At 35.7% G+C, this 21,889-nt stretch overlaps 1 protein-coding gene across 2 annotated transcripts in view; it reads right to left on the reverse strand.

Moving 5' to 3' along the window:
- Window positions 1-1,025: 1,025 nt before the first annotated feature.
- LOC150100492 (tetraspanin-6-like) overlaps window positions 1,026-21,889 on the reverse strand; it is a 127,357-nt gene continuing 106,493 nt past the window's right edge. For both annotated transcript variants that reach the window (XM_090402589.1, XM_090402588.1), the window contains exons 7-8: window positions 15,928-16,010; window positions 1,026-1,801 (exon numbers count right to left, since the gene is read on the reverse strand). In XM_090402589.1, coding sequence (XP_090258715.1) covers window positions 15,939-16,010 — 72 coding nt within the window. In that variant the 3' untranslated portion in view covers window positions 1,026-1,801; window positions 15,928-15,938. The remainder of the gene's footprint in view (window positions 1,802-15,927; window positions 16,011-21,889) is intronic.

Consider the following 21,889-nt stretch of genomic DNA (forward strand, 5'->3'; position numbering starts at 1 on the left):
ACAGTTCATGCAAAAAATAATCCTGTTTATGACAGGATACTTTGTATTAGATTTAAGGCTCATCCTACCAATGTATCAATCATGGTAGTTTATGCACCCCCCACACAGATAGACCTGATGAAGAGAATGAGGAATTCTCTGCTAGGTTGGCAGGAAAAAGCCCCCGAGGAAGACCAAGATATAGGTGGATTGATACAGTAAAAAGTGCCTTAAAAGATAGAAATAAGATCTGATAATGTTGAAGTCTTGACAGGTAACAGATTGATTTGAAGGAAAATTGTAGATATGAAGTTAGTAATGATGCAAGTTTTTCATGTAGTAGTATCATATCCTGTACACCCTTTGAGGATAAATGGCATGAATTTGATGATGATAACATCAAAGTGCAATGCAAATAGCAAATGCAACAAGTATTTGTATAAAGTGACAAGAAAGGGGAGGGAAGCTTTTCCCAATTCGTTGCATTTGTCATGCCACATATAACAGGAATATTTGTTTGCTTCAACCAGCTGAATGATCTTTCTACTGATTCAGCTAAAGCTGAATACCAAATATTCAGGGCATCTCTTTACTGCTTTAAATTAGTATTATTCAACATTAAATTAAACAATTTCTGCTAATAATAATAAATTCACATGCGTAGTGAACTTTGGGGCTACATACTTTCTACAAGATAAGTGGCCTGTATGACAAATCTACTATAAGAGACATGTTTGTTTTATTAATGTCTCCAGGTAGGAGATCAATTTCGCTTGTTGTGAGCTTCCTGTCCAGCTTGTTGAAGGCCTGAAGTGGCTCAAAATAGTTCTAAAGATCGAACTCTTTCAAAACAAAAGCAAAAATTCCTGTCAGTTCTGATTTTAATATATACTTCTTTATTATTGGATATGCCATTAGAACTTTAAAATGACAGATAATTTCCACTAATGAGTGAAATTTTATGTGAAGAGTAGTTTTTATTATTATTTAACCCTTAATTTTTTGGTAAATGGAATGCAGTTTATATTAAACATATGGATACAAAATTAGAATATCAGATGTCCATTTATTTAAAACAAAATTACATATATTACCAACTTAAAAGTAACACACACAACAAACATATATACAGAATCAAACTATGCATTTAACTAGAGATTCTCTCTTTTTTTTTAACCATTTTTTTACTTGCAGATATGTATCCATTAGAATATAAAGCTCTCGAGAAATCAATGACTTCATAGAAACGACTAGAAGTTACGTGTATATATTTATAGAAAACAGCTGGATACAAAAAAAGGTGTGTGCACACACACACACACTGAATATACAGCATATTTCTGTGCTAAAGGAATACTTATGCACGCTGATAGGATATTAAATACACCAAAAATATTAAAATTACATCTCCAGGATATACACCTCACAATTCTTGTTTTCATCTCTGCTAAGTGCCACACAGTATAACATACATCAAAAATACATATATATATATCTTTTGTGAAAACCTTCAAAGCAGTGGTTTAAAAAGTTACCTATTAAAGCTATGAATAAAAACATTAAATTATAATACAAATGTACAGTATCACATAATACTAAGATCAAAATTGTAAATTTTTTATAATGCACTTTGAGGTACAAGTACACCATGCTATGCTATCTGTCACAAACAAAATGCATTCACTGAAAAAAAGTAAGTATATTAAATATACAAGTCTTATAAATAAGAAACCTGCAATTCCTAAAGAATGTGAAATAACATTGCCATCAAGATCTTCAAATGCACAAAAAGTTAAAAGACAAGTTAGTGACCTGACACATTCTGAAAATAAAATAAAAACAAATTTTAACTTAATGAATTAACTTCCAAAATATTTTCAATTTCTGAGAGGGTTAAATATAAATATTAATATTACTGGGAGGGCTATGCCCCCCCCCCCCATCCAACCCTCCGTGTTCCGGACTGGTAGGCCAGTTCTCCCTGAATTCTGATGACTTGACACTCAGGGTAGCCCTGAGTGTTGAGTCTTCAAAAGGGAAGGGGGCCCTGGTGCCTACAGCACCCCCCTGAGTTCCGGACTGGTAGGCCGGTTCTCCTTGAATTCTGACAACTCGAAAGGGGGGTAACCTCCCCGGCACCTACGCCGCCCAACCCCACGAGTTCCAGACTGGTGAGCCTAGCTCTCCTTGAATTCTGATGACTCAAATTTTGTAGACTCGACACTCAGGGTAGCCCCTGAGTTTCAAAACGTGACATACAAAGGCTTACATTTTATATATATAGGGTAGATTAAGAGAGACCTTCAGGAAGTCATTGAAGGAGGCCATACCATTCGCACCTGTCATACCTGTTCTTGAATTCATTCACACCACTTGCACACACAACAACCAACTGCAATCCATTCCAATCATGCACTACTCTGTGTGAGATTAGAATGGATTGCCCTAACCCCCATTCTTGGCAGCATTCATTCTCAACTTCGATGGATGTACTTGTGTCCTTTCCACACCCTCCATAAAATTAAAAATTCCATCTACTGAAATTCTGTATAACCCTTTCAGAAGTTTATGTCTCAATCATATCACTCTTCTTTCTCCTGGAGGAAGAAGAGTGATATCAGCATCCCACAAATTCTTTGTCTTCATAATCTGTATTCCACAATCCTTATATCATTTTTGACACACTCCATTGCACTCTCCAACTATATCAGAATCATGATGCAAACCAGGAGACAAGACCTGCACACAATAGTCCAAGTGAGGTCTTATCAAGCTTTGTAAAGAGGCAAAATGACTTATCGTTACGTCAGGGTTCATTTCAGCATTGCCATTATTCTCTGTAGAGGGAGTCCTCTAATTACTTCGGAGATCCTTTCTTATGGACCGACGTAGGGCGATTTTCGATGCAAGTCATAATTACCATAGCCTAAATTACTTACCTAACCTAAAACACCTTAAAGTCATATGTATATATCAAGAAAGAACTAGGCCATAGGAAAATGAAAGGGAGAACATAATTACTGTATATTTAATGTCTAATTTCACTTCTAATGTAATGGCTTTCCTTTTCTTCGACACACTGCCATCGGAAGAGTCTGCATTAGGTTTGGAAGCCATATTGAAAGGTAAAAAGTCACAAATAAACACAAATGTGAGAGAGCAGATGTAAACAAAGCATGCGGTACCCAAGTGACACCACCTCTCCCAAACAAACCGCATAATGGCGTATTCTTCTTCTTTCACTCTGCCTTATCCCATGTCTAACGGGGTCGGCGCGCCAATCTTTAACCTTCCTCTTCCAAGTTCTCCGGACCAGAGCATCCTTCGGACTCCATCCTTTCTCCCTAAGATCCTCTGTTATCTTATCCCTCCACCTGAGCTTTGGCCTGCCTCTTTTCCTCCTTCCCTACAACTCCATATACTTCACTCGTTTACCGATATACTCCTCACCCTTCTTCTCAACATGTCCAAGCCACCTCAGCCTACTTTCTTGTATCTTCTTGCCAATTGGTCCCACCTTAACCGTCCCTCTGATGTAGTCATTCCTTATCCTGTCCTTCTTTGTCACACCACTCGTCCATCTCAACATCCGCATCTCTGCTACCTCCATCTTCCTCTCCTGTGCCATGGTTATAGGCGTCTCCACACCATGGAGCATCGCCGGCCTCACCACCATCTTATAGATCCTTCCTTTCCTCTTACAACTCACTCTCTTGTCGCACAGGACCTCGCTCATCTTCCTCCAATTCATCCAACCGCATGTTATTTGGTGCTGTATTTCCTCATCCAGGTCACCATTCCTCTCAACAACTGACCCAAGGAAGAGGAACATCTCCTCTTCCTTTGTAGATTGGGACGAGAATACTTTTCCTCCATTCCTCTGGTATCTTTTCCTGTTGGACTATTTTACACATCAGCTCCCATACCATATCCACGCCCTCACTGCCCAAACTTTTCCACACTTCCCCAGGTATCTGGTCTGCTCCCACAGCCTTTCCATAATGGCGTATTCTTCTGCCGCACTCAAAAACAAGTTCCTCCGCGACATTTGAATTTTACATCGTACTGCTTCAAGTCGAAATTTATTTTTTAAATTATTTATGGGATTACTGCCATAAAGTCAAAATGATGCATGTCGAGGACTCCCTGTATTGTATTTACAATTTTTGCTATATGATCCTTGAACTTCAACTTCCTGTTTTACTACAATTCCAAGATCCCTAGCTTCAGTTTCTTCAAGTATAATCCCATCAACAAGTCGACATTGGATATCTAATCATACCAAAGGGAATGACTTTACATTTATTAACATAGAAATGACAATCATTTACACATGCTCACAATTCCAGCATATTCAAATGATTCTGGAAGTATTGCAACATCAGCAGCATTCCTGATTACCCTACCCATCTTTGTGTCATCAGCAAAGAGTTATATGTCACATGTCAAATTCTTCCCAATGTCATTAGTGTACAAAATGAATAACAATAGACCAAGGACTGATCCTTGAAGCCACACCTTGAATCTTGCAGATTCACACCTCTCATATACCACTTTTTGATTTCGGTCAGTTAGCTATCCTTTTATCCATGCTAATAGTTTATAATCATCATCATGCATATCAGGGATTTAGGCCTAGCATGGCCTGTTCCAGCCTTAGAAGTAGCGTTTAAGAGGACGTCCTGGTTTTCTTTTTCCTAATGGCTTGTACTTTAAGGATTGTTTTGGTAATCTTTGTTTTCCTTCTTTGAACGTGTTCCATCCATTTATGTTTATATTTTTGAATTTTTTCTATTACTGGTTTTTGATTTAATTCTTTCATATTTATTAGTTTCTTTTGTGATCAAATAGAGTATGTTTTGCAGTTTTTCTCAAACTTCATTTCTGCTGTTATTAATCTTTGTCTTTTTGTTTTATTGTCCAGATTTCGCTTCCATACATTAAGACTGGTAGGGCTAATGTATTGTATACTTTTAGTCTGGTTTGTTTTTAAATATAGAATTAATTACACCTGTTATTTTTAAATATATTTTGCAATTGTTACGTTTATATCTTTTTCATTTTCATAAGTGATCATACATCCTAGGTAGTTAAATGAATTCACCTGTTCTAAGATCTTGTTATCTATTACTATTTTAGTTCTTGCTAGATCTTGTCCTTTAAAGGCCATAGTTTTTGATTTTTCCGTTGATATTATCATACCATAATCTTTGGATATCTCATTTAGATTTAAAATAGCTTTCTGTAAGTTATCTTCAGAATTTGTAATTATTATTTGGTCATCAGCAAAGGGGAGAGTGTTTAAGTTTACTGTAGGAGAAAGTTTAATTCCTTGATGTAAGTTTTTATTCAATTTTATTATTATTTCATTTAAGTAGATATTAAAAAGAGTTGCTGAGAGAGGACATCCCTATCGGAGCCCTTGGTTTATCTCTCTCGTATATGATAGCTCGTGATTTAATCTTATTTGTATTTGATTATTTTCATATATACTTGTGATAGGTTTTAGGATATTATTTGGTATTTGTCTTTACTTTTAATATGTTAAATAATATGTCTCTTAACTTTGTCAAATGCTTTTTCAAAGTCAATAAATGCAATATGTGTTTCTAAATTATATTATCTTCTTTTCTCTATTATTAATTTTAGGCAAAAGGCTGGGTCTATACATGATCGTCCTTTTCTAAATCCATTCTGTACTTCTAAAATAAAGTTTTTGGAATATTTCATTAGTTTGCTATTTAAGATTCTGCTATATATTTTGTAACAGGAATTTAATATACTGATACCTCTATAGTTTTTAGTGTCATCTCTATTACCTTTTTTAAAGATAGGAATCACAATTGCTTTCTAGATATTAGTTAATTCTTTGTTCATATAGCCATTGTACATTTGTGTCATTCAATAGTCTAGTTTTATAAACAAATGTTTCAATTTTTCTTTCTGTTCTTGTTACTTGTAGCCATTTAGGTGGTAATCTTAATTTTATTTTAACAAGTAAGTGGTCACTGCTTATTTCATATCCTCTGTGAACTCTGACATCTAACAAAAACTTTGATGTCTTTTCATTTAATATGAAAAAATCTAATATTGATTTCCATCCTTTTGCTGCCCAAGTATATTTATATGTCTTTATGTTTATAGAAGGAATTCATTATTTTTAGGTTATTATAAACTACAAAGTCGATCAATTTTTTACCATTCCTGTTTAGAGTATGTTCTCCATGTATTCCTATATTATTATTAATTTTCGCGTTTTCAATTCTTGCATTTAAGCCTGCTGCTAAAATTAAGTAATCATTTTTATTTATTTTATTATATGTGTTTTGTAGCTGATTATAAAAATCAATATTATCCCGTTCTCTTCTTTTAATTATAATTATAAAATATAGTTTATAATCCAAACCTATATTCTCAAATTTCAATTTTGTTCGTGAATGTAGTGTGTGGTCTTCTGTGAATAGTATGTGTACAATGTCTAGTGTTCTGGAGACGTCCATTTTGGTGTATAATGAAGTTGCATCCAGTGAAGTGTATAATGCAACTTCCATATACACCAAATGGACGTCCCCAGAATTTGGTATATAAGGTCCCAGAACACTAGACATTGTATACACACCACATTCACAAACAAAGTTAGCACCCGGTGATATCATAAATCTAATCAAACTTCTTTAATTTTAACAACATGTATATCCAAATTTTCTGACTCCCTATGGGATAAAACATCAGTAGACATTTAGCTGAATTGTTCCTAGCACACATAGAATTGCTACTACTCAACCCCCCCCCCCCCCTACATCAGCTTCTATGGCTGATACGGATGATATTCTATGCATTGGAGAATCAACACACATCACCACCTTGCAAGCGTCCCTTAACGAATAAAGCAACAAACTAAAATTCACCATAGAAACCAAACAGGACAAATCCATCAATTTCCTAAACCTGACATTTGTCAGAACAAACAACAAAATAACCACGAAAATATTCCACAAACCCACACAAATCGGAAACTACCTCCATTTTAACTCATACTGTACGCCCACAGATGCGAGACCCTTTGACACTTCTGCGCATGTCAGAAGAAGGAAAATGCATTCCGATAATAGAGTAATCAATCAGACTTGTGGGATGAGTTGTTTATTATTACATGTCGGAAAATTAACTTTTCTTTTATGAAGATTGTAGTTTTTAAAGTAGTAACTATTTTGCTTGTATAACAGTTGGAAAATTTTACGTATAAAGCACGTGATTTCACTTGTTGGTGACCAATTCGTACATCAGCTTATTTCTTTTTCCCCTTCAACATGAATTGACCCTTCTTGGCGAGTTGCCAGAGGTGGGTCTCTGATCTGTGGTCGAACAGTACCATCCTTATTCAATTAAAAAAAAAAAAAAATCGGTCATCCTAACTTACTACTTTTCAACTAACCGTATTTATCTTAACACAGAAATAAAGAAGCTAACACAAATTTTTCAAAACTGGAATTACCCAACAAAACAGCAAAAACCAGGCAAAACAACCGACTTCCTAACATAAAAAATTATCAAACTGCCATACATCCAGAACACATACAAAGCCTATAGATACATTTTCAAACACACTGACTATAAGCTGGTGTTCACTACAAACCAAAAATTGGCAACACTTCTAAAACCTACAAAATCTCTCACACACACACAAAGAAATATTAGAACATCACAACGTAGTTTACAAATTTCCTTGCCAAAAAGATTGTGATATTACCTACACAGGTTCTACTATTAGGTCTTTATGGGAAAGACAAGAACACTTCCGTTACTGTAACATCCCTGTTCCAGAACATGTAAACAATAAAAAACACAACAACAAAAAGAAAAACAGAATACAAAGTACAGGAGAAACAGAAATAGCAGTCCACGTCCTTGAATAGAACCCCCCCACACACACAAATCGACAAGGCCATAATATTAGACATATAAGACAATGAAACAATGCTTAGAATATCGGAAACGATAACCATAAAATGTGACAAAAACTCAAACTTTCACTGACCCTACATAATCTCCGAGAGTTGAAAGCTCCATAACAAAAATTAGGTCACAACTCTGACCAATAGGAGATAACAAGCACACCAAAGACTAACAACAAGCCGAATTGACATAGCCTCCACTTCCCCCACAAGTTCCGAAGATGCACTGTAGAAACGGCTCGCACCCCATTACTCCCACTCCTGATCCTTTCCCACCAATCCCTCCTCTTCTCCAAAAAATAGTTCATTTTCAGATCCTTTTCTCACCTCCCCCAAATGCTCTCTACCCACCCTTAATAATAATAATATTATACATATAAAAAACCTGAGTTTTTTCAAATAATTCCCCCACTATCCCAACCCCGCCTTCCTTTAACAGCAGATGAATGCATATCGCTGGGATAAGGAGACAGCCCACAACAACATCCAAAAAAGGTATGTCTGAATTTTCCTCCTATATTAGTTTTATAACACATTAATAATGCCCCAAGATTAGAGAAAAAAGCCAATAACATAGTAAAAAAGGGACACTCTTAAATGAAAGTAGGCTGTATTAGCCATAAAAATAATACGATAGCATTATCTTGGGTTGTCTTTAATTTGCAGAGCCAGTTTCTTTTCATACTCAGACTTAGCTTTCCATACACTTGAGACTCTTCTGGCCTATTGCTTAAAATTATCGTAACTGACATCATCCTTATGTGAATAATATTCCTTCCTCATCTTTTTCTTACGAATCTCTTGCTTAATTAGATAACATCTATTTCATTCCTACACTATTTATTCTTCGAACTCTAGGGACACAATCTGATATCGCATCATTTAAGTATTTTTTAAACACTTCCCACCCACTGCTGTTGATATCCTTTCCCCATCCAATAACTGATATCATGGCACAGAACCCAGCATACTCCTCAACTGGTCATAATTTCATGCTTTGTAGTTCAGAATGTAACCTTTTCTGAATGGTACATTCATAAAACTTAGCCACTTTCCAAGTGAGTACAGCATGATCACTTCACTAACTGGAGGCAGAATAGTCACATCTTTAACTGAAACCTCCTTGACACTATAATCAAATTTAAAACGTAAAACACTTGCCCAAAGACTAGAGACCACAGATATGAGTCCTGAGAAAGATTAGGGGCATGAACAGATGGCATCAATGGCAATATTATATTAAAAACAAGGATATTAGGAAAAAACTTGACACTCAGCATCCAAGAATGCATTAGCACGAATGGGAGAGGAAAGATTAGCAAAACAAATGTTCTTTACCAGGTTGGTAGGAAAAAGACTCAGAGGAAGACCAAGATATAGGTGGACTGATACAGTAAAAAGTGCCTTAGAAGATAGAAATATAACATCTGATAATGTTGGAGTCTTGACAGGTAATAGACTGATTTGGTGGAAATTTGTAGATAGGAAGTTAGTAATGATGTAAATTTTTCATGTAGTACTATCATATCCTGTACATCCCTTGAGGGTATGTACCAGGAATTTGATGATGGAACTTGTTAGACTCTACCTCACACCAGATGGCTCCCAACTCATTGCCACATGAAAAATTGTCACTAGTATTGCAGTCATAGGTCTCAACTCCAACTGGATTCAAGACATTTGATGTCATCAGCAGCATGCCTCCTCTGTCTATCCTTTGTAAAAATACCACATTCTTTGCACTCGATACAAATATGTCTGCTTCTGATAACCAAGTCTCACTAATGCCTACAATATGAAGTCTCAATTAATTAATCATCAAAATTTATGAACTAGCCAAAAGATGACGGCACTACTGTTAGTGCAGTTCATCACTAAATGTAAGAATACGAAGGAAGGTATCTGCTGCTAAGTCCCTTATTCTAGTATGTGTATGTCAAATTCGGTTATATGCAGAATTTGAAAAATGCATCTATTTGTTCAGCCATGAGTAAGAATTTTTAGCTGATGAGTAAAAAAAAAAAAGGAATGTTTCAGTATAATCAGTTTTATTTACATAATGCCAATTCTGTTACTATGTGACACCTCCAAGGACTCATTGTGGGAGGACACCCTACTTCATTATACACAATTTTACATCTACATAATCCTCCTCCTCCTACTACCATCAACTGACAACAGTATTTTTTATCTGTAAATTGCAATATGTTCTTATGGATGATTATCTTGTGTTTCATGTTTAATGTCATAAATGGATTTTTTTCTATGTTCACTTTACTTATGGCTTCTAATGGGGAATGTTGGTCAGTACAAATGCCTGTTTTGTAATTACCACCAGCATTACAAAACAAGCATTTTACAGACGATACACAGCAGACAATAATTTAGCCTTTCTCATATGTATATTTGGCCCTAGTGGCCTGCTACATTTGTATTAGGCATGGCATATTACAATTGAAAACCGCGGCCGCCTCAAGGGTAATGTGGTTAGCCTTATGCCTTCCAGTGTGTCCTATGTCTGTAAATGCATGTGTTCATGGGGCTGGTTTGCCTGTTCTGGGGAACGAAAAAAAGCCCTTACCTCAGTATGAGGCTGAGGTAAGGGCTAACTCACCTTTCGTCGAAAGAGACCAGATAAAGGTTCCTCACCTCCTGGACAGGAATCGAACTCGTGTCTTTCCGACCAAAGGTCTTCGTTTATACTGACTGAGCTACTAAGGATCTTGTAATTGGCAAGTGACAAAATATACAGAATATGAACAATTAATAGTGAATATTAAAATTTGGAAAGTTAAGTACTTATTTTCCTAAAATATTTCTGTATACTGATTCTAATGTAGGTGTTTTCACTTATGTTAATTTTTTGAAGCCAATCAGCATTCAGAAACCACTGATATAGTTATGTGCATAGACCTCGTTCATTCATTATCAGTTTGCTGATATGTACCCTCGATGGATGTATACGATATGATGACAGTATTACACAATTAAGCTCTCATTAATACTAATCTCCTGTCAACAATTATCCTCCAAATTAGTGTTACTTTTCAGCACTCCAATATTCATATCTTGCCAATACCAATATATAATATTCATATAAAATGTCTTCTAGAAGTTCTCTAGAAGACAAATGGCTTCTAGAGAACTTTTGAGTAAATCAATCCACTTAGATCTGGGTCTTTTTCCTGTCTTGGCATCAAGTGCTAACCTTTCCTCTCCCATTCTGTTTAAGTGACCATATCACCTTAGATTAGTACTGAACACAGTCTTGAATGCTAATAATGCATCTTTGTTTTTAACACAATTCTGTCATTGATGCAATCTGCTTAATCCCCTAATTTTTCTCAGAACTCTCATGTCTTTGGTCTAGTCTCTGATTAACTGTTTGATTTCTAACCTAACTTTCAAATTCATAAGTTAAAACTGATTTGTATTCTACAAGTTTAGTGTTTTTGCTAATTTCTCTCTTATTCCTTATAATTTATTCAACTGGGCTCCCCAATACGAGTTTTTGCTTATTCTCTTGTTCATTCCCATATTTAATTTTCCATTTTCACTAAAAATTGTGACTAAATAACCAAAATATTTTACTTATCCTATAGGTTCTACATTGAAAATGCACTTTAACACTGCAAGTAGAAGAGTTGAGAGTATCATGTGAATTAGCTTGCATCTGTTGAGATTATGGTCAAAGCTATACGTGTTTACTTACATTATATGTATTAATTGCATGTGATCCTCTGGCTAGGTTTACTTTTACAGGAAGAAAAAACATTAAATTGGGATAACCAAATTGTATTTCTGCAAGAAAGGGGTCAAAACCTTCCACACAGTGTATCAAGATACCCTGCCAGAACCTATGGTACAGCTCCTGAACAACACCTAGTATCACAGTAGGCATTAGACTTCCCAACAGGCCTCAGCCAATGCATACAAGGTGAGGACCAAACAATAGTGTTGGAGGAGAATGTGCCCAACCACAAATTGATTGGCCATCTGGAAGTGCTGATCTAAATTTATTGGACTTCAAATTGTGGCCAGAGCTTGAGACAGTAGCTTACAACAAACAACATTCCAGCATCGACAGCCTGAAGGTGGATATGGAGTGAGCAGTGGCAACATTTCTGTTGGATGTTTTGCATGCTGCCATTGATATGTGGCCTCACAGACTTTGGGTGTGAGTGAAAGCAAAAGGGGGACATTTCGAACATTGAGAGCTGGTATATGCACATTATACATGTGGTTTGTATGTGCTGAAAGTTGCAAATGATTTACTGATAGATTAAAGTTATGCACTGTTCAAGTTGTAACAGTATTTATGGCTAGATGAGGTAAATTTATCTGACACACTAACCCATTCAAGAGTTGGTTGGTTTGGTTATTTGAAGGACAGATAATCCATGGATTATTATACTGGGTATTTCTAAGTGCAAAAGCAGGAGTGCTTTTTTTTTTTTTTTTTTTTTTTTCCCCACTTAAAAAATATTACTTTTGAAGTTTTGCATTTTTCTGTGATATGGGTTACAATATCTAAGCAGTACTATAAACCGAAGATCATTGTATCCAACTTTCATGGAAAACATTATAGTGAACTTCAAGTGGGCCAAATTGTTAGTGCACCTGTTCTCCAACAAACAGATCACAGGTTTAAATCCTACCATGTGCATGGATGTTTGTAATTGTCTTTAGGTGAGAGATGAATTTCATCGCCCAGTGCAAGACCACTTCCCCACTTACTGGAGGCCTGAAGTGGTTGACAAAGTTCCACGATTGGGCTCCATCCAAGAATGGTTTGGTAAACCTGTAGTAATTATATACAGTGGGTGGGCTAAACTTTTTTTTGAATGGAGCCCCATAAAAAATTTTGGGGCTCCATTCAAAAAAAGATAATAATAGACCACATTGTCTGGTGATTTGAATTTGCGATTTTGCGCAGTGAGTTTGTGAGATCTATTTGTCACAAAAATTAAATGATATATGGAAAGAAATTGAAACTGGAAAGTAAGTGTATTAAATGTTTCAAAAATGAGTGCCAGTTAGGTGATGAAAACACTGCGAACGTTAGCACAGTTGACAGTAAGATATAAAATGTCAGAATTAATGTCAAATGTGCAGCAGTGGAAAAATAGGAAAACAAAATGGACATAAAGAAAATGTTATCCTTCACAGGACAAGGTGCAAAATTGAAGTTACAGATGCAGCAAGAGATTAGGAGGGCTAAGAAAAGAAAGAAGTAGGTGGTCTGAAGAAAGAATAGAAACCATGAGTATTGAGCCTGAAAGAGCTTTCCATAAACAAGGTGGCATCACTGCCCTCGAATGGTGAAAGTGATCATGCATTCTTGATTTCAGAGATTGTGAAACATAAAAAATATTCTGTCAAGAAGGTGTATTATGTGGAACTACAAGGCAAGTGATTATGACAAGCTTAGGAGGAAGCTTGAATCAGTGCCGTGGAATAAAACCCAGAAAGGGATGGATGTTAGTAGTGCATGGGAGATAGTTAATGGGGATCTAAAGGAAGCAATATTAAATTGTATACCTAAGGTAAGAAGGGTTAATCAGGTAGTAGCTAGACGGATGAACAATATCATTAAGCACAAGCTGTAGAACACTGTGGAAGATATGAGGAGAAAGGCAACCAGCAAACTTGTGAACAGCAAAGGTCAGACAAAAAGGTGACCAGCACAGTAAGGGAGGCAAAATCAGATTACAAGAAACTCAGCCAAAGGAAATTCCTAAGAATTTTTTTTTGTTATGTGGCAAATAAGAATAAAAATGACTATGGGAGATTAATCTTAATGAGTGTTGATGGTGACAAAGTGACAGAAGCAGATAAAATAGTTGAGTTGCCGAGCGACACTTTGCAAGGGTATATCATCCAAGTGAGGTTACTGCCGTGAAATATGTGACAGAGACTGATGTGGAAACAGAGATGGATGAATTCGAGGTTCTTAGGATACTACAGAATCTGAATGTAAATACAGTTGTGGGATTAGATGGGATATTAGCTTTGGTTTTGAGAGAATGTGCAAAGGAAATAGCAATGCCACTGACTAGGCTCTTTAATTGAAATGTCAGCTCTGGTAGAGTTCCAAAGGATTGGAAACAGGGCAAAATAATTCCCTTGCATAAAGGAAGTTCTAAGACGGCAGTAACAAATTATACACCAATCAACATCTCAGGAGTGGTGAATTCAAAGAGAATTCAAGAATTGGTGGATAAGAATGCAGAGACGGATGGCTTATTAGAAGGTTTGAGGATAGCTCTGCTTCGAACAGTTCGCAATTAGACCATCACAAAGAGACTGAATTTGCAAGAATGACCTTTAATAGTGGAAATGTCTTTAAAAGGAAAAGTAAGTATTTTCAACTTTATTTGGTTGCAATCTATAATCATATAACCTGAAAGGAAATATTCAGTTGTTTGCTGATGATGAAAAATTAGGTAGAGTAATAGGTTAAACAATGCAATGCAGAAAGCTTGAAGGACAATTTAAATAGGCTGTGAATATGGGCAAAGTCATGCATTTTGGGATAAACATAAGCAGTATGCTACATTGATGGAACTATACCAGAAAAAAGATGAAGATATTGGTTTAGGAGTGCTGGTAGACATAGCCAAGTTCAGAGGAAATATTGCTAAGGTAGCCCATAAGATAACTTGGCTGTTAAGAACACACTAACAAGTAGAGATAAGTTATTCCTCTTTATAAGGCCTTGATACATCTGTTTGGCTTCTAAGGGATGAGGAAGCAGTGGATAAGATTCAGATATGGAGCGACCAAGATGGTGAATGGTCTGTGGAATGTTCCCTATGAGGATAGATTAAGGGTGTGTGGATTGTAGAAGTTGGTTCATAGGAGAAAGGAGGGGATATGATAGAAACATTTAAGTTATTTCAAAAGGTTTTATAGGATTGATGTAGGCGAAATGTTTCAGCACTTGGAGAGGCCACAACAAGAGGTCATACGTTATAGTTGCATAAAAGTGTGATTACCAGGGGTGTGAGGACTAGATTTTTTGTTTGGAGAGTTTGTGAATGACTGGAAGGGGTTGCAAAGTCAGTTTTGAGTGCTGTGTCAATGGGTTCAAAGAGAGGTACAACATAATACGTGGCTAGCTTGGGTCTTGATGAGTCTTTGGACTCCATGGAGGTACCTGTACAATAATAATAATATAACATACTATTGAAACTCCAATCAGTGCTATGCAAAGAATATTCTCTATAGCAAACTTTCCATTATACCAAGGGAATATTCCATTATTAACTATTCAATACTCCATACAGTATTTATTAAATCCTAATACCTGATTAGCAGATTGTGCAAGACTGATTTCTCTATTTCAGATGTTTTAGAGAAGTTTTTTTTTTTTTTTTTTTGCGACTTCCACTCACAAATAGTTGTAAAACATGTAGTATATTACTACCATGGGCAGGTTAAGAATTTCTTTTTATTAATTTCTTCTAATTAAAAAAAAAAAAAATTTTTTTGCTTGTAATTTTTCTTCATTTTTAACTGGTCTGAAACCCTGCTCTAGGACACCAAAGATGAAACCATTTCAAGTCCCTTCAAGCCTCCAATAAACAAGGTGGTTGTTTAGTGCCAGCCAATGAAATATATCTACAACCTAAAGACAATCACAAGCATTAGTGGTCACAGGGATCAGGAGATTTGAACCCACAGTTTGTTGGGCAGATAACTATGCTTACATAGCCAACCAGGCAGGCAATCTATTTTAGGAATTAAAGTGTTATTATTGTTCAGTTTATTTTTTAATTAGTTTGGAACTAATTAGTTAATGAAGTATCATTCAGTGATATTACACACATTCTCTGAATTACACAAAATTATATTCTTTGCTAATCAAAAAATAGAAATATATTTAACTACTTGAGAAAGAACTGTGAACAATGAAAAGTAAACAAGCTTTTTTAAATTTCAGAAAGAACAAAAAAAATTACTAAATATCTAGTTTGACAAAGTAGCTTACCCTGGTTTGATTTATTTCATTTGTTCATACTTAGCTTTGTTGACATGTTTAGCAAGGCAGTAGGCAAGAATAACACCCAGCAACTATAAAAGAGAATCGCAGCAATAGACAAAAATAAAACACTGTTCTGTGTTTTACTATAACTATGGTTAAAAATAATAATTTCCTTATCCTACAATTCAGAGAGAAGTCTATATCTTGCTTCAACAGGATGAAAATAAAAAAGTATTTTATCCTGGTGTGTTTTATAGTTTTCTATGGCACAAATAGTAGTCATACTATGTAACTTCTATCTCATTTTAACATTATCAAGCACAGAAGTTTCAACTTTCCTTACTTTTCTTTATATCAAAGATTTCAGGAAGTTGTTATACAGTTACCCTTTTCTTAATGATTTAACAATTCTATCTCTCTATCAATAAAATACTTCTGTTTATTAACTAGAAATTCACAGAATGGATCCCATTTTCTGCACATCAACCCTGATGTTATAAAAATTTGTCTTCTGTTGTGGAAAAGAAATAATACAGAAGTGTTTATTATTTTATCCTATGTATTTAGGAAAAACAAAAAAAAAAAAAAAAAATTAGCTATACAACTTCTCTTGACACTAAAACGGTCAATTCTTATGGTTCAAAACCTGAAATCTGAAGGATTTCAGGTTTTGAACCACTAGAATATTAAATTAAACATGATAAATATAGTTCCCCCACCACTTCTAGGTCCCTTCTTGGCTTTGTGCCAAGAATAGTCGATTCATGCTGAAGGGGAGAAAGAAATGAAGGATGTACGAATTGGTCGCCAACATGCGAAATCACATGCTTTCTTGTCTGTCGCTATACTAGTACTAGCTTGATTTTTGTTGTTCTCTTTTTGCATTAATTTTTTATTATTAATTTGTATATGATGGATCCAGTACAGTCAACAAGTTCTATTGTTACACGTTTCAGTAGCTCTTGCAAAAGAATATTGAATAATGGGCTGACATTCTGCGAAAAAGAATCGTCAGAAAGCCGTCTTCTTGTTCCCCTTTCTCAAGTCATAAAACGTGCAAGTGCAATTGCGGGCGTATCGGGGTCGACTGTTAAAAGAATTCGTAGGGAATCAAAAGGTGAAGGTAAGCCAAAATTTAAATCTCCTAAAAAAAAGCGCCAGAGAAAGAAAACCATCGAAACCGTAGCTTTGAATGATTTTGATGTAGACGTTATAAGAAGAACTATTCACGAATTTTACGTGGTCGAGAAAAGAGTGCCAACTGTTCCGAAATTGATTTTTCTTGGAAAAGAGAAACTTTAAGGAAAATACTTCATGAAATCGGATTTTGTTTTAAAAAGTCCCAGAATAAAAGGAAACTTATCATGGAGCGAAGTGACATTGTTTTACCTAGAACGCAGTATTTGAGAGCAATAAGACGTTTCAGGGAGGAGAAAAGACCGATTGTATATCTAGATGAAACTTGGATTGATAGTAATTTAACTTATGGAAAATGTTGGCAGTCTAAAGAAGAATGTGGAGTGCTACAAACCGGAAATGCCTCGCGGCGCATAATAATTTTGTGTGCGGGTGGAGAAATGGGTTTTTTAGCGAATTCAAACTTACTATACAAAGCCAATTCAACTATTGGAGATTACCATGGGCAAATGAATTCTACGATTTTCGAAAAGTGGGCAGAAAATAAACTGATTCCAAACCTTCCTAAAAATGCTGTTGTTATAATTGATAACGCTTCATATCACTATTCGATTAAACAAAGTTCCAAATTGGTCTAATAAGAAGCAAGTTCTTATGGATTGGCTCTCTGCAAATAACATTTCTCATTCCCCAGATATGCGAAAAATTGAATTGCTTAATTTGGTCAAAAGAAACTCGCCCTCAACTAAACTATTTAAATTCGACACGATGCTCAAAGAGCATGGATTTCTAGCTTTGAGGCTACCACCATATCATCATCATCATCATCAAATTCCTGCCATGTACCCTCAAGGGGCGTACAGGATATGACAGTACTACATGAAAAAATTACATCGTTACTAACTTCCTATCTACAATTTTCCTCCAAATCAGTCTGTTACTTGTCAAGACTCCAACATTATCAGATCTTATATTTCTATCGTCTAAGGCACTTTGTACCGTATCAATCCACCTATATCTTGGTCTCCCTCTGGGTCGTTTTCCTGCCAACCTGGCAGAGAACACTTGTTTTGCTAATCTTTCCTCTCCCATTCTATTTAAGTGACCATACCATCTGAGATTAGCTCTGCTAACGCATTCCTGGATGCTGACAATGTCAAGTTCTTTCCTAATATCCTCATTTTTAATATGATATTGCCATTGATGCCATCTGTTCACGCCTCTAATCTTTCTCAGAACTCTCATATCTGCGGTCTCTAGTCTTTGGTCAAGTGCTTTACTTCTGACCCAGCTCTCAGATCCATAAGTTAAAATTGGTTTGAACACAGTCTTGTATACAGCTAATTTAGTGTTCCGACTAATTTCTTTCTTATTCCATATGAATTTATTCAATTGACTTTCCACCATACCAGCTTTGCTGATTCTGTTGTCTATTTCTATATTTAGTTTACCATCTTCAGTAAAAATTGTGCCTAAGTAGCTGAAATGTTTTACTTGTTCCACAGGTTCTCCATTCACAACACAGTTGACATTTTCAATGATTCTGCCTATTTTCATTGTCTTTGTCTTTTTATTGCTGACCTTCATACTATATCTATTACAACAGCTATTCAATTTAGTCAGAGAATCTTGCAGACTTGTAGCAGATTTATTTAGAAGTATAACATCATCCGCATAAAGCAAAGAGCTGACATTAACATCTCCAATTTTGATATCAGGTTTAATACCACATTCCTTCATAATGTGATCCATATAGATAATGAATAACAGAGGGGATAATGTACATCCTTGTCTGACACCAGATTTAACATTAAACCATCTTCCTGTACTTCTTTCGATTCTAACTGCTCACTTGCAACTCAAATAAAGACTAAGTATTGCTTGATATAATGCCCCATTGACACCATATAACTGCAGCGTATTGAATAGCTTCTCTCTTGGCACCTTGTCATATGCCTTTTCCAAATCGACAAAACTTAAATACAGATCTTTGTTATATTCCCATGCTTTCTCGACTATTTGTCGTAAAGTGAAGATCTGATCCTGACAGCCTCTATTTGGCCTGAATCCAGCTTGTTCTTCACCAAGCTTTTCTTCCACAATTCTTCTCAACCATTTCTCAAGTATACTTGCATAGATCTTGCCAGGAACACTCAGTAGGGAAATACCTCTGTAATTCTCACATTCAGTTTTATTTCCCTTTTTATATATGGGTACTATGAGAGCTCTACTCCAATCATCGGGAATTCGTCCCTCTGTCCAGGCTTTCTGAACTATGCAGTGCAGCCACTGTAAGACTCTTATACCACCATACTTCAGCATTTCTGGTCGAATATCATCTACTCCTGCTGCCTTTCCACATTTAAAGCCTTTGATGGCTTTTTCTACTTCAAGTATGGATATGTATTCCTGACTGCTTGCCTGGTCAGTGTTTTTTATCACTGTGCTGTTATCACTGCTTGTTTCATTTAGCAGTTTTTCAAAGTAATTACTCCATACTTCAAGGATATCTTTTTCTCCTGTTTTCATTTCACCTTTATCATCTCTAATTCCTTTTACAGCACTCTTTCCTCCATTCCTAAGCTTCTTCAACAACCTCCAGAATATTTTGCCACCTTCTTGATATTTATTTTCTATATTCTTGCCAAAGTCCTCCCATGACTTTTGTTTAGCTAGTTTTACACACTGTTTAGCTTTCTTACATTTGTCTCTGTATTCTGTAAGAGTAAAAGCTGACTTATTTGCCAGGAACTTTTGATATGCTTTCTTCTTTTCCTTCACTGCCTCTTTAACTTCCTGTGTCCACCAGGGAGTTCTGATTTTTTTATCCTTGCACACAACATCACCACATGCCTCTCTGGCAGAATCAATCAATGTTTCCTTCAGAGTTTGCCAATGAATCTCCAAGGTTTGATTCCTATTCTCAAACTCTTTCATTTTCTTTTCAATAATATTTCTGTATTTTAGTCTACAGTTCACATCTGAAAGCTGCTCAACTTTTATTCGCTTTAAAACTTTCTTACATGTTATTCTTTTCAATATGAAATTCAATTTTATCCTGCTCAAGACTAAATAGTGATCACTTCCAATTTCAAATCCTCTGTACACTCTGGTGTCCTGCACCAGGGAGAAAACATCACTATCAACAATAACATAGTCAATGAGACTTTTCTTATTCCTAGCCTCTTCTCTCCATGTGAATTTGTGCACATTTTTATGTTGGAACATGGTGTTAGTAATAACCAGTCCATGTCCTGAGCAGAAATCCAACAGATATTTGTCATTATTATTAGCTTTGCTCTTTTCTCCAAATTTTCCCAAAATATTTTTGTATGTCTCACAATCATTTCCTACTCTACTATTTAGATCCCCAACAAGGACCAACTTTTCCTTTTTCATTGTGTCAGTTGCTTTTTCTAAAGCCTCAAAAAATTCCTTCACTTCTACCGTAGTAGAACCTTCTGTGGGACCATAGGCACAAATAAGTCTCATTGTCCAGTTTCCCATTCTCATATTTGCCCACATTACTCTACTTGAGACTGACTGCCATTCAAGAAGATTAGCCTCGTATTTTGTGTTGAATACTATGGCTACTCCTTTTCCTTGATTGTCATTGCCCGAATATAACATTTTGTATTTATTGCTCAGAAAGATCTCACCAGTTTTGGTCTTTTTTGTTTCAGTCACCCCTATTATGTCGATCTGGTACTTATCTAATTCCTCAGCTAGCTCCATTTCTTTGCCATTCAGGCTTCTTACGTTGATAGTACCGATCTTTAACTCTGATGATGTTGAGTTGGGGTTTGTTTTCAGATTTGTTCCAGTAGCTGACTTTTCGCTGTTCACCCTGGTTCCCTGGCGAAAACAACGGGGGCCTTGTTTAACCGGGCGACGCCCCAGCCGGCATGAAATTTTGTCATGTTGTACCATCATTTTTTATTTTGGTTTAACCAATAAGAATACAATTTGGTCGGCTAAATCCCAAATTGCCAGCCCATCCTCGTTCGTTCAGTATCAAAGTAGATACCCAACAGGGTGCACCACGAGAAGGTGAGGATTGGACATTAGGTCAGAAGCCCTGGTCGGTTCTCCGCATTCCTTTAAAGGCTATGTGGAGGTCTCCTCTCAGTTATACAGCTTTGACCCTTAAGCACCACCATATCATTGCGATATTAATGCTATTGAGTATGTTTGGGCAGAAGTGAAAAGTTTCATTCGCCATCGCAACGTAACTGGGGATATTGACATGTCGAAACTTTTTAAGCTTTCAGAACAGGCGATTGAAAGTATTACAGTTCAAATTGGGAAAATATTGCTCTCATGTCACCTCATTGGAAAATATATATTGGGATAGAGACGGAATTATCGAAGAATTGTGCGAACCGTGATAAGTTTAAGTGAAAGTGATGGCGATTCGGACACCAATTCAGATGACTCTGAAGAGTAAAAGAATTTGACAATGGTATTTTTTCCAACATTTTTTTGCATGCTATTGAGAGTCACAACAACTCATAAATAATTAATCAGTTTAGGACATTAAAGTGCCTCAGTTCTCTCAACTGTAAGTTTGGAATATTTAAGTTCATTTGAAATAATTTCTGTTTTTCTGTATAATTCTTTTTATTTTATAGAAAACTTTCTTAAAAATAAACTTAGTTACATTTTTGTTTTATGCTATAGCTTTTTTAATTTTATTAACACTTTACGTACATTTTTCCAACTGTTATACAAGCAAAATAGTTACACTTTAAAAACAGCAATGTTCGTAAAAGAAAAGCTAAATTTTCCGACCTGTAATAATAAAAAACTCAGTTTGTTTATTCTTACATCC

This window comes from Typopeltis vanoorti, chromosome 13 (genome assembly GCF_054136105.1).
Source record: "Typopeltis vanoorti isolate ZY-2024b chromosome 13, IOZ_Tvanoo_1.0, whole genome shotgun sequence".
NCBI lineage: Eukaryota > Metazoa > Arthropoda > Arachnida > Uropygi > Thelyphonidae > Typopeltis > Typopeltis vanoorti.